The following is a 12,484-nucleotide window of genomic DNA, read 5'->3' on the forward strand; positions in this document are numbered from 1 at the left end:
AAAAGGACGATGTCAGGTCAGATGGAGTGGAATTCAGGTTCCTATCTTATAAACATTTTAAATCAGGGAACATTTTTATTAAAATTATTCTACTTTTTGGGCTTCCCTGTGGTGCAGTGGTTGAGAGTCTGCCTGCCGATGCAGGGGACACGGGTTCGTGCCCCGGTCCGGGAAGATCCCACATGCCGCAGAGCGGCTGGGCCCGTAAGCCATGGCCGCTGAGCCTGTGCATCCAGAGCCTGTGCTCCGCAATGGGAGAGGCCACAGCGGTGAGAGGCCCGCGTACTGCAAAAAAAACAAAAACAAACAAAAATTATTCTACTTTTTGAAGACCTGCTGCATGGTCTTTAGAAAATCCTGGAATAAGTAAAATGACCACAGATATTTTCTCAGTATTCCCTACATTAGTCCTGGGCCTAAACTCAGAGGGAATGGAAGGTGCTCTCAAAGTGAAGACTCAATTTCTCAGGTGCCATCATGGATGACAAGAGAACACAGGGACCCTCCCACCTTCTCTGCATGGCTTCCTAGGGTGTAGGACTACACCTGCAGGAGCCAGTGGATGACAGGACTGGTCCTCAGACAACCCTGCTGCCCTGAGCCTTAAAGTAGCTGGGATGAGCTGGGATAGCAGAGTGGTGACCTTCTTTGAAAGCCTAAAAGTTCCAGGGTTAAGTACCAAAGGGAACATGGCACAATGCTTTCATGCATGTTAACCAACCCAGATCTGTTACAGCTCCTACCCTTAGATTCCCAGAGAGCACAGACTGCCCTCAGAACCAAATTCGATTTCACCCTGAGTCAAGTTTCATTGCAAACATTTATTTTAGTTTTGTTAATTTCAAATATTCATTGACCCTCTTATATCAGCTTTAAGGCAGAGAAAAGATATATGTCCCAGGACTGCAGGCAAGGCTGTTAACTGAACCGGGTTTAGATGGTATACTCCACCCTCGCTTCTACCAGGGAGACCTAACCCCAGGTGACGGTCTTGTTGCTGGGACACAGTTGAGTACTGAGAGGCAGATCAGTCTGAGAGTTCAGAGAATAAAAAGCTTGGGAGTGGGCAGGACTCTTGTAGGGACTGGCTGAAGGGGAGCCCCCCAGCCCTTCTTCCATGGGGGACTCTGAGGCAGGACCATGGCGGGCTGCTGACAACCCCAGCGTTCTGAAGACAGGTTCACACTCTGCTTCACCTGGCCAGGCGGGAGCTCAGAAATCGGCTAACTCAGATATCTGAACTACTGTCCTCAGGATGCTCACCTTCACCTCACCCTGTGGCTCGTCTAGACCCAGGGCTGGATGTGCAAAATCATGCTTAGGGAAAGGTTGGTAGAGAAACCTTTGCACCAGTTTCCTGGGTCTTCATCCCAGCCAGTCAATGTCCTCGTCATCATCATCATCTCCAAAAAGGGGTGTTGGGGGCGGGCGTCCCTTCATGCTCTGACAAAACAGGAAAGAGCAGTCAGTCCTCACTTGTCCCTGCACCACCAGATGGACTTCCCGCCTGGGCAAGGTAAAGTGACCAGCATCTGTTCCCGGCTCCAGGTTGGAAGGGAGGTTGCTGGTTAGGGTTTTACTGAAAGGACCAACCCTGAGGCCAGCAAACCCTAGGCTTCCAGAAAAGCTGAGACAAGCAGTCAGAGAAGGGAGGCAATCTTTCAACACAGAAACAAGAAGACCAACTTTGTTTGGCTAATTTTGTCATTTATTTAAGAAACGTGTACTGATTGGACAGGTTTCCTCTCATGTGGTAACTTACACATTTCGTGTCAGAAAGGAAGGGTCAAAGGGCAAAGTGGGAGTAGGATGAAGGAACAGAGAAGCAGACAGCCCTCAGGGAAGAGGATGCAGGAGGATGAAGGGAAGCAGGGAAGAATACAATCACATTTGAAAAAATGACGCTGTGGCCTGAGGCGGTCTGTCTGGCTCTGGACGCGGCCCCACCATCTGAGAGAGAGTCGAGTTCAGAGGCTTGGCCACATGACCAAGTGGAGAATCCCAAGATGAAGAAACCCCAGGAACCCAGGGCCACAGCCTCCTAGCCCTAGTCTCCCTCCCTCCCTCACACCCTCCAATCAGGTAGGAGGATAAGGGGGATTAAGGGGCCTCCGAGGAAACTCTCCTCTCTTCTCATGACTTGAGCCCCTGGCCTTCTTCTTCCGGATTGGCAGGGAACAGGTCCCATGGGGGCAGCGGGGACTGATGCTGGAGAAGGCACACTGAGTGTCCTCTACTAAGGTACCTTCTGCTCTGGTGGCCTTCCCTTTGGATGGTCCCGTGAAGACTGATCATGGGCCAGAGTAGTTCCCGAGAAGTGAGGCTACGCTATCAGGGCTTAACCCATTTTCTGCCCAGGGATGTTGTGACAAAACAAGGCAGCTGATTGGAAAGCAGGCTGATGAAGCAGAAAATGCTTAGAAACAGGTGGTCTTAGTAGGAGCCTGGGGTTGTAGTCCTGGCTCTGCATTAACTCACTCTTGGCTTTAGGTAAATCATCCTTCTGAGCCTCAGTCTGTTTGTGAATGAGGATGCCAGACAAGAAGATCATCAAAGTCCTTTCCAATTCTAAAATATAATCCCTTAGCAGAGCTGAGGAAGCCTGAGGCTTCAGCACTCTAGTACAGGACGAAGCAGCCCGACTTTCTTTACTTAAAGTAGAAACCACTGCTGCATGAATGGAGACTGTGGTCCTTTGTCAAGAATAAAGTGGTATCTGACCACCCCCACCATGCTTACAGAGCTGCCCCCTCCCAACCCCAAGCCTGCTCCCACAGGGCCCTGAGCACAGAGCCCAGGGAGAGGGCCACCAACAGACTCCACTCCTCTTCTCACAGCCAGCAGGGAAGGGCCCCCAGGGAGCAGTGTGAGGACTTGGCAGCGCCTGGGACTTCCTTACCACCTCGTCTTCATCCTCCTCCTCAGCCTGTGCTTTGGGCCTGGGAACTTTCAGAGTTGTCCCTTTAAACAGTTCATCCTCTTCATCCTCAGAGAGACTGAAAGAAAAATCAGGAAAACCAAGTCATAGGAAAATGTTGTTTCTGCTCCAGGCCACAATGCCCACAGGCTCTGGGTTAAGAATCCAACAGAATCCTGGGGTAATCACCCAGGAATTCCTCCCTCTCCACACTGGCCTCCCAGCACTCTTGACTCCCTCCATAACCTACAGAGCGATTTTTTTTTTTTATAATTTTTAAAATAGATTTATTTATTTATATTTATTATTTATTTTTGGCTGCAGTGGGTTTTCGCTGCTGCACGCAGGCTTCTCATTGGGGTGGCTTCTCTTGCTGCAGAGCACAGGCTTTAGGCGTGTGGGCTTCAGTAGTTGTGGCATGCGGGCTCAGTGGTTGTGGCTTTCGGGCTTAGTTGCTCCGTGGCATGTGGGATCTTCCTGGACCAGGGCTCGAAACTGTCCCCTGCACTGGCAGGTGGATTCTTAACCACTGCACCACCAGGGAAGTCTCCAGAGCGATCTTTTAAAGCCGGTAAATCAGACCATGGCACCCTTCTGCTTAAACCCCTTTAATAGCTTTTCACTGCACTTGAAGTCCAAACTTCCAACAGTGACAACAAAATCTCACATGACTTGGCTCCTATTGAGTTTTCCAACCTCAGCATAACACCACTCTCCTCCCACTCACTGTGCCTTCTTCCTTGATTGTGTCATGTCCCTCCTACCGCAGGGCCTTGCACGTGCTGTTCTTGCTTTCTGCAAATGCTTCTTCCCACTCTTGGCAGGGAAGGCTTCTATCCATCCTTCAGGTCTCAGCTTAAATGTTACCTTCTCAGAATCCTTCCCTAATCACTCTACCTAAAGTAGAATAATTCCTTCTAATCACTCTATCTAAAGTAGAATAAGCCCCTCTTACCACTCTGTCTAATGCAGAATAACTCTCCCTTTATTCTCTATTAGACACCCTGTTTGTTTCTTTTTATGAAGCATTTGTCATGCATTTGTAACATACAGTTGACCCTTGAAGAATACAGGTTTGAACTGCACAGGCCCACTTATATGTAGACTTTTTCAATGAATATGTACTAAAGTACTACTCGACCCACAGCTGGCTGAATCTGGGGATGAGCCAACTGTAAAGTTACACACAGAGGGTCAGCACCCTTAACCCCTGCGCTGTTCGAGCTCAACTGTGTAAGAGTCTGTCTGTCTTTCCACCAGACTGTAAGCTCCTCAGCTCAGGAACTCTGCCTTGCCACCCACACTACCACAGTGCCTGCCACAGAGCCTATTACGAATACATGCACGCATGCATGCATGCATGAATGAATGAATGAATGAGTAAGCAAATCGGCCAGCCAGGCTCTGAGGATGAGTCACCAGCCCTGGAAAAACCAGAGACAACCTCCACACGCAGCCGCCTTGTTCCTGAAACTCTGCCCAGGGGACACACCTGGGATGCTGAGAACGGTGTTCGGATCCAGGCACTGCTCCTACGGCCGCAGACGCTGCCTCTGTGCCGTGCGGCTCCTGGGAGGGAGCAGCGGAGCTAGTGCCATCCTCGTCTTTCTGGAGCTCTGGAGCCTGAGGCTCTCCTCCTGGACTTTCAGGCCCCACAGCCAGCGGGTCCACCTTCTCGGGGTCTGAAGTCAGGGGCAGTCTCGTGGAGCTTTCTTGCTCCCCGACACAGGCATCTCCCAATGGGCTGGCTGCCAGCGCCTCCTCACCCGCAGAGTCCACAGTCACAGGGCCTGGAGGCGCAGGGGGAATTGAAGTTGGGGGCCCCAGAGCTCTTCGGGAGGGGAGGCAAGCCGGTTCTTTTATCTCTGAGCGCGCCTCTGCTTCCGAGGGCTCCCCTTCCCTTCTCTGTGCATCAGCCTGGGGAGTGGGGAGGGCCTGAGGAGGCAGCAGGGCAGCTTCCTGGACCACCTGCTCTGACGGCACCATGGGGGGCTCCCGCCTCTCCCTGTTCAAGGGTGCCTGAGACTGTCCGGAAGCACTCTGAGGTCGCTCCTCTTCTTCTTCCTCTTCCTCTTCTTCATTGCTGCTCTCTCCCTTCTCTCGCTCATGTTGGTTTAACAGCCGAAGAGTCACCATCTGTTCAAAAGCCAAGAAAGAGGAGAGGATCACTGACTGGAAACAGAGGCACTCCTAGGCACTCCTAGCTCTCCTATTAACACAACTGGTCATGTAGTTCAAGTGACTTTGTTTTTCAGTTAGTTTTTTTCAGTTCAAATGACTTTGTTTCCTCCTCTCAAAGGAGGCTGTCCATATCTGTGCAGGTAAGTCATTCCAGGCATCCTAGTTACTGATGAACAGCCTTGAATCATTTTTTTATGCAGGATCCCTTAGACGGTACTTGAGCAACAAGACACCCATCTCGATGAAACAATCGAGAGCCAGCTGTACCTTGATAGTGTTCATGATGGTCCCCAGAATGGTCCTGCCATTGTAAGACTCCTCCAGCTCAAACTCTCCCCGCAAGGACTGAAACACCTGGTTCATGATCTTCTTGACCTGAGTGACGACATGAGGAGAGAAAAACAGTACCAAAATGTACACTGCCAAAATCAAGCGACTAAGGGATGCATGTAACTTCCAGAGAGAGGTTTGGAAGGCTAAAATGAAGCCCTCTTAGAACTCTACAGTGGGACACAGCTGGTCAATGACTGAGACACCTAAGGCTGTCACTGTGGAGGGGACAATGTTCAATAATGAGCAGCACTTGAGAGGAGGGCTATGAAGGATGGGTAAGCTGTGGCCTGTGTGCCCAAGACTGCTCAAAGACCACTCACTGATGCTTTCCTCCCACCGTGGCCACCACTAGAGCTGTCATGGGCTATGAGGATTAGTGGCTAGAAGATGCTGGGCACACTTCCCACTCCTCCCCTGTGATTTAGAAACATTTCCCTTATCTGTCAAAGCCTCAGGATAAGGCCCTTTGGGGGTTGCCACCAAAGAGATAGATTCAATGGGTTAACTGTGACTTAAGTCAGATAAGTGGGAGATCGATAAAGTTAGGAAAAAAGCTAACAACACAACAAACTAACAGAAGTTCTTTCCGAGCGCCTGATGTGTACATTCAATCCCCTGACATGACATGGCTCACTTCTCCGAAATCGGCAGCTCACCTTCTCTGAGGGGTCAGCAGCAGCAGCAGCAGCTTCAACCCCAGACATCTGGGACTTGCTCTCCAGGTCCTTGATGTGCTGTGCATTTTGCTCTGTCAGGGCTGTGACTTGGGCCTGGAGGGCTAAACACTGCAAAACAGACTGTGGCTGTGGCCTTGGAACCTGGACTTCCAGGTGAAGGTCAGGAAACCCAGGAGGAGGAGAACCATCCTAAGCTTCAAGTGTCAATCTCACTTCGTTCGGTCTGCTGACATCCACACTCTCCGCCCCCACCCAGGCCTGCTGACTCAGGGCACTCCATTTCCTCATCACTCAATCTCAACTCACAACTTCATCTCCTCTTTACCAACAAGGTCACTTGCCTTGTTCCTCATCAGGTCAAGAATAAAATAAAAAGGCGGGGCGGGGGTGGGGCAGGGTTTGATAACCCTAGTCACACAGACATATGAACAGTGGACGTTAGAAGCAACCTATTCACCTACAAGATTGCCTTCCTCTTTTCAACTGGGTACTTTAAGAAACTGACCTCCAGATATGAGGACTTTGGCGCTAAGCCATCCCTCTCTCTCTCTCATTTTTATGCCAGATGATTCCACCATACCTGTGCTCCAGCCCACCTCAGAGCCTCTGCCCAGAGCCTCTGCCGCCGCCCCCAGCCTTCCCCACCTCACCGAAGCTCCTTGTCCTTATTGGCCGTGCTCCCCTAGGCACTTCCTCTTCTGGGTCTCACAGCATTTAATCCTTATCTCTGTTCCTCGGTCTCCCTTCCTTGATTGTAAGATTCTTGAGGAGAGTTCCTTTCCCTAACACAGTGTCTGGAACCCAACTGGCACTCAATAAATATTTGCTTAATAAATGAAGGATCAGATTATAATGGAAAACATGGTCCAGATCATGAGTGCTGCTGTTTCTAGGTCACTGACCTGTCATCCCAAATGAGTATGTGAAAGATTACTGATAAACTGGAGAGCTGAGCAAGTATGATTCTGTTTTCAAGCTATTAACATCTTTCAGGTACAAAAGGATCTGCAAGACTTGAACAACCTGTTTGCCTCAAATTAACCAGGCTGTCTAAGTCCAGGGAAAACACCCACCTTCTCCTCAAGATGGAGCAGCTCCTGCTGCCTGGCATCTCTCTGTGCACACGCCTCCTGGTACTGCTGCAGGTGTTCGTTCTTGGCAGAGGTCAACAGATGTTCACACTTGGCTTCCCACTGGGTCTGCAGCTCAGCCTGTACTAGAGACAGCTGCCAAGAGAAAGTAATACCCGTATGCTGGGGGGTCCAGTCGCATCTAAGGAAGCCCATCTTCAATAAGGCAAAAAGAGTAAGCTAAGAGCCCAGATTTAGCAAGGAAACAACGGTTTGGAAGACCTTGGTTGCTAGGACTCTAAAAGGTACTCCAACCAGGTAAAGGTGTGACTGTCTAGACACGTCCCAGGAAGGCAGGGCCCTAGTATGATCATACTTTTCAGGATCCAGGCCCTTAAACTTTATGGGTTCAGAAGAAACTTATTTTTGTCCAAATTCCCATAGGTGATCAAAGTGAGGGCACCAATTCACTCTAATTAAAGAACATGCAAACATGAATTTAGGAACTTACCAAAAGAAAGGCTGCTGTCAAACGGACTAGAGATCCAGCTGTGTACTGCCACCATCCCTGGTTTCCCTGCCTAATTACCTAAATAAGTCCCTTCTTTTCAAGGACGATAATGTGCCTGAAGGATGGTGTCTGGTGGGTGAGGACTTTGGCCTTATGTCTGGAATGTTTTTATAAAGAATTTTTTCCTTCATATTTTACTTATAGTAAAATTCTCACTAAGCTTTAAAAAAGGAAGAAGATTCTCCATTCGATTCCTGGCTCTTCTTCCACCTTTGTCCAAAGTTAGCCCATCAACTATGAGAAATCCCACCCTAAAGGATAAAGAAGAAACTAGAAACTTTTCTGAGTCCTTCATGCCTTCCTTTTATTTCCAAAGTGCTTCAGCTTCCCATTACCTGCTCTGCAGCTGCTTGGTCCGTGGACACCCGAGCCTTTTTCAAGAGCTGTCGAAGTTTGTCCAATTCCTCCTGGTGTGATTTACGAATTTCATCTATCTCCTCCTCAGCCTGACAGCGCTCTTGAGCTGACTTCTTTTTCCTTTCTGAGAGGTTCTTAGGAACAAGAGAACCATCATCAGCTCTAGTTGTCTGATAGAGGATAAATGGAGATGGTGATGGTTGGTGGTGGTAGTTATTAACATCACTGGGTCCTTACTTCGTTTCTGGAAACAATTCATTTTTGCAATTTAATTTCCCCTATTTATTTAACATTCTTGGCTACTGGCAGAAAAAAATTGTGACAAGAAGAAGGAAAACAAGAAGAGCTTTATCTACCATTCTATGAAGAGATGGGGAATATCTTAACAGTGGTGAGGGCAGAGGGAAGTAGATACTTTCACAATCTACTGGTAGGAAAATCAGAATCCTGTGACAGGACCTTCAAAATACGCACACACACCCAGAATTTACACAAATTATAATTTAAGGAAGCAGTAGATCATGTTCACAAAGATAATGTGCTACAAGGACGGTCACTGCAGGAGTATCTAGAACAGTGAAAAACTGAAACAGCCCCCAAGATCAGAAAGAACTGGTTTTTAAAAAACCTGAGAAAATCATAGAAGAAACTGAAAATACAGACCAAGATTTATCCCCTAAAAAGGCACTAGGCCAAAAGGACTTTACTAGAGTTTTATTAAAACCTCAGAAAGAGGTTGCTGTTTTCATATTTAAACTGTTTCAGAGCACAGAAAAAGACAGAACTGTTCCCAGTCCATTCAGTGGGGCTAGTATTACCCTGATATTAAATTTATAAAACATCAAAAGATACTAGTAAAGTTAAAAAACAGTAAACTAGAAAAATATTTGTAACATCTATGACTGACAAAGGATTAGCACCTTTAATAGTGTGTCTAAATCAAACTAATATTACAATAGATAAAATAGCAAAGGACATTAAGAAGAATTCACAGAAGAAATATAAATAGGCATTAAATATATAAAAGCTTTAATACTAACAAAAACATATTAAGACAAGATAGTATATTTCACCGATCAGACTATAAAGATTAGAAAAATTGATACGTGCAGAGTTGGAAAAACTATGGAGAAATGGGCTTGTTCACACAGTGCTGGAAATGTAAGCTAACAAACTCTTCAAGCATAATCTGGCAATATTTATTTCAAAAATTTAGATGTTAAGCACTCTTCTATGATGCAGCAGTTCTTTTTTTTTAACATCTTTATTGGAGTATAATTGCTTTACAATGGTGTGTTAGTTTCTGCTTTATAACAAAGTGAATCAGTTATACATATACGTATGTTCCCATATCTCTTCCCTCTTGCGTCTCCCTCCTAATGCAGCAATTCTAATTTGAGTGATCCATTTTATGGAAATGCTCAAAAGAATTTGCAAAAATAGTTATATAGTACAAAGATGTCCACAACAGCAGTGCTTGAAATAGTGAAAAAAGAGAAACATAAATATCCATCAACAGGTGAATAGTTAAATAAACTATGGTACGGCCTCACAGTAGACTATTATGTAGTAGTTATAAAGAATGAAAATTAAAGATCTAAATGTAAGACCGGACACTATAAAACTCTTAGAGGGGCTTCCCTGGTGGCGTAGTGGTTGAGAGTCCACCTGCCGATGCAGGGGACACGGGTTCGTGCCCCGGTCCGGGAAGATCCCACATGCCACGGAGCGGCTGGGCCCGTGAGCCATGGCCGCTGAGCCTGCGTATCCGGAGCCTGTGCTCCGCAACGGGAGAGGCCACAACAGTGAGAGGCCCGCGTACTGCAAAAACAAAACAAAACAAAACAAACAAACAAACAAAAACAACTCTTAGAGGAAAACATAAGAACACTCTTTGACATAAATCACAGATCTTTTTTGACCCAACTCCTAGAGTAACGGAAATTAAAATAAAAATAAACAAATGGGACCTGATTAAACCTAAAAGCTTTCGCACAGCAAAGAAAACCATAAACAAGATGAAAAGACAACACTCAGAATGGGAGAAAATATTTGCAAACGAAGCAATTGACAAGGGATTAATCTCCAAAATATACAAACAGCTCATGCAGCTCAATATCAAAAAAACAAACAAGCCAATCCAAAAATGGGTAGAAGACCTCAACAGACATTTCTCCAAAGAAGACATACAGATGGCCAAGAGGCACATGAAAAGATGCTTAACATCACTAATAATTAGAGAAATGCAGATCAAAACTACAATGAGGTATCATCTCACACTGGTCATAATGGCCATCATCGAAAAATCTACAAACAATAAATGTTGGAGAGGGTGTTCAGAAAAGGAACCTTCTTGCACTGTTGGTGGGAATGTAAATTGATACAGCCACTATGGAAAACAGTACGGAGGTTCTTTAGAAAACTAAAAATAGAACTACCACACGACCCAGCAATCTCACTACTGGGCATATACCCTGAGAAAACGATAATTCAACAAAGACACATGCACCCCAATGTTCACAGCGGCACTATTTACAATTGCCAGGAGGTGGAAGCAACCTAAACGTCCATTGACAGATGAATGGATAAAGAACATGTGGTACATATATACAATGGAATATTACTCAGCCATAAAAAGGAATGAAATTGGGTCATTTGCAGATACGTGGATGGACCTAGAGAATGTCATACAGAGTGATGTAAGTCAGAAAGAGAAAAACAAATACCGTATATTAACGCATATATGTGGAATCTAGAAAAATGGTACAGATGAACCTATTTTCAGGGAGGAATAGAGATGCAGATGTAGAGAACGACCGTGTGGACACAGGGCGGAGGAGGGGGGGTGGGAGATTGGGACTGACATATATACACTACCATGTGTAAAGTGGATAGCTAGTGGGAACCTGCTGTATAGCACAGGGAGCTCAGCTTGGTGCTCTGTGGGGAACTAGATGGGTGGGATGGGGGTGGGTAGTGGGAGGTCCAGGAGGGAGGGGGTATATGTACACATACAGCTGATTCACTTCCTGTACAGCAGAAACTAACACACCATTGTAAAGCAACTATACCCCAATTTAAATAAATAAATAAATAAAAATAATCAACACTGCAAAAAAAAAAGAATGAGAAAGTTCTCATTAGTATAATGGCCACAATACAATTTTTTTTTTTTAAGTATTAAATATGATCCCAGGGGCTTCCCTGGTGGTACAGTGGTTAAGAATCCGCCTGCCAGTGCAGGGGACAGAGGTCCAAGCCCTGGGAAGATCCCACATGCCACGGAGCGACTAAGTCCATGCACCACAACTACTGAGCCTGTGCTCTACAGCCCATGTGCCACAACTACTGAGCCCACATGTCTAGAGCCCGTGCTCCGCAACAAGAGAAGCCACCGCAATGAGAAGCCCGCGCACCACAATGAGGAGTAGCCCCCACTCGCCATAACTAAAGAAAGCCCGCGCACAGCAACAAAGACCCAACGCAGCCAAAAATAAAAAATAAATTAATTAATAAAAATAAATACGATCTCATTATTGTTAAAAATGTTATCAGCATACATATATGTATGTATATTTATTTTATACATACATGTATATACGTATGTGTATGTATATATTATATACACAGAAAACAATCTGGAAGAATAATCATACATCTTTTATAGTTGTTGCCTCTAGTGTATGAGAGGCGGAAAAGATAAATTTTATTTTTTATCTTATACTTTTCTGTATTATTTGTATTTGTTACAATGAGCACATGCAACTGTAATTTTTAAAAGGAAAATAAAAATGTTTATTAAACAGCTAACCCTGGCCACTTGGGCCCAACAGAGAAACTTCAGATGTAGAACTTACCTTTTCCAGAGACTCCTTCTCAGCTCGAAGGTCAGTCAGCTCCTCCTCCAGGGACGTCACCCTGAGTTCCAGTTGTCTCCGGCTTTGCTTTTCACTCTTGAATTTGGACTGTGCTTGCTCAGAGGTTTCTTGGAGCTCTGGGATATGACAGCACAGAGACTTGGCTACAGAACCAGAGCTGCAGTGGGCTGTATGGCATCCCAGCACCGCCTTCAAAGCTGCATTCCATCATCTCCCAACCCTACCACACGAGCCTCTTCCACTCATTTCTTCCAGCATCACCTCACTGACCAATAGCAGGTTTATCAAGCCATAAACTGACTCCCCCATCCATCCATATTTATCTCTGCACCTACATGTCACCTTCGACACATACAAAATGGAAGAGAAATGTTCCAAGCGGTCAGAGACCACCTTCGGAATATTACCACTCCCACAATTCCATTTCAGTCATCATCTCAACACACTGGACTCAACACATTGAGATCTTTGTTTAGTAGTGGTCCAGGCCCTTTCTCACT

General features: G+C 46.1%; 1 protein-coding gene across 6 annotated transcripts in view; it reads right to left on the reverse strand.

The window, feature by feature from the left end:
• Positions 1-12,484, reverse strand: part of FKBP15 (FKBP prolyl isomerase family member 15) — a 55,117-nt gene continuing 42,633 nt past the window's right edge. For 3 of the 6 annotated variants that reach the window (XM_079926303.1, XM_079926302.1, XM_079926301.1), the window contains 7 exons: positions 11,964-12,100; positions 8,085-8,240; positions 7,182-7,334; positions 6,088-6,216; positions 5,366-5,473; positions 4,410-5,053; positions 2,100-2,996 (listed from right to left, as the gene is read on the reverse strand). In XM_079926303.1, coding sequence (XP_079782429.1) covers positions 2,699-2,996; positions 4,410-5,053; positions 5,366-5,473; positions 6,088-6,216; positions 7,182-7,334; positions 8,085-8,240; positions 11,964-12,100 — 1,625 coding nt within the window. In that variant the 3' untranslated portion in view covers positions 2,100-2,698. Of the gene's footprint in view, positions 286-1,043; positions 1,444-2,099; positions 2,997-4,409; positions 5,054-5,365; positions 5,474-6,087; positions 6,217-7,181; positions 7,335-8,084; positions 8,241-11,963; positions 12,101-12,484 lie in introns of those variants that run through there. The other 3 variants (XM_079926305.1, XM_079926304.1, XR_013829062.1) reach the window with 2 other exon arrangements.

This window comes from Stenella coeruleoalba, assembly GCF_951394435.1.
Source record: "Stenella coeruleoalba genome assembly, chromosome: 7".
Classification (NCBI taxonomy): Eukaryota; Metazoa; Chordata; class Mammalia; order Artiodactyla; family Delphinidae; genus Stenella; species Stenella coeruleoalba.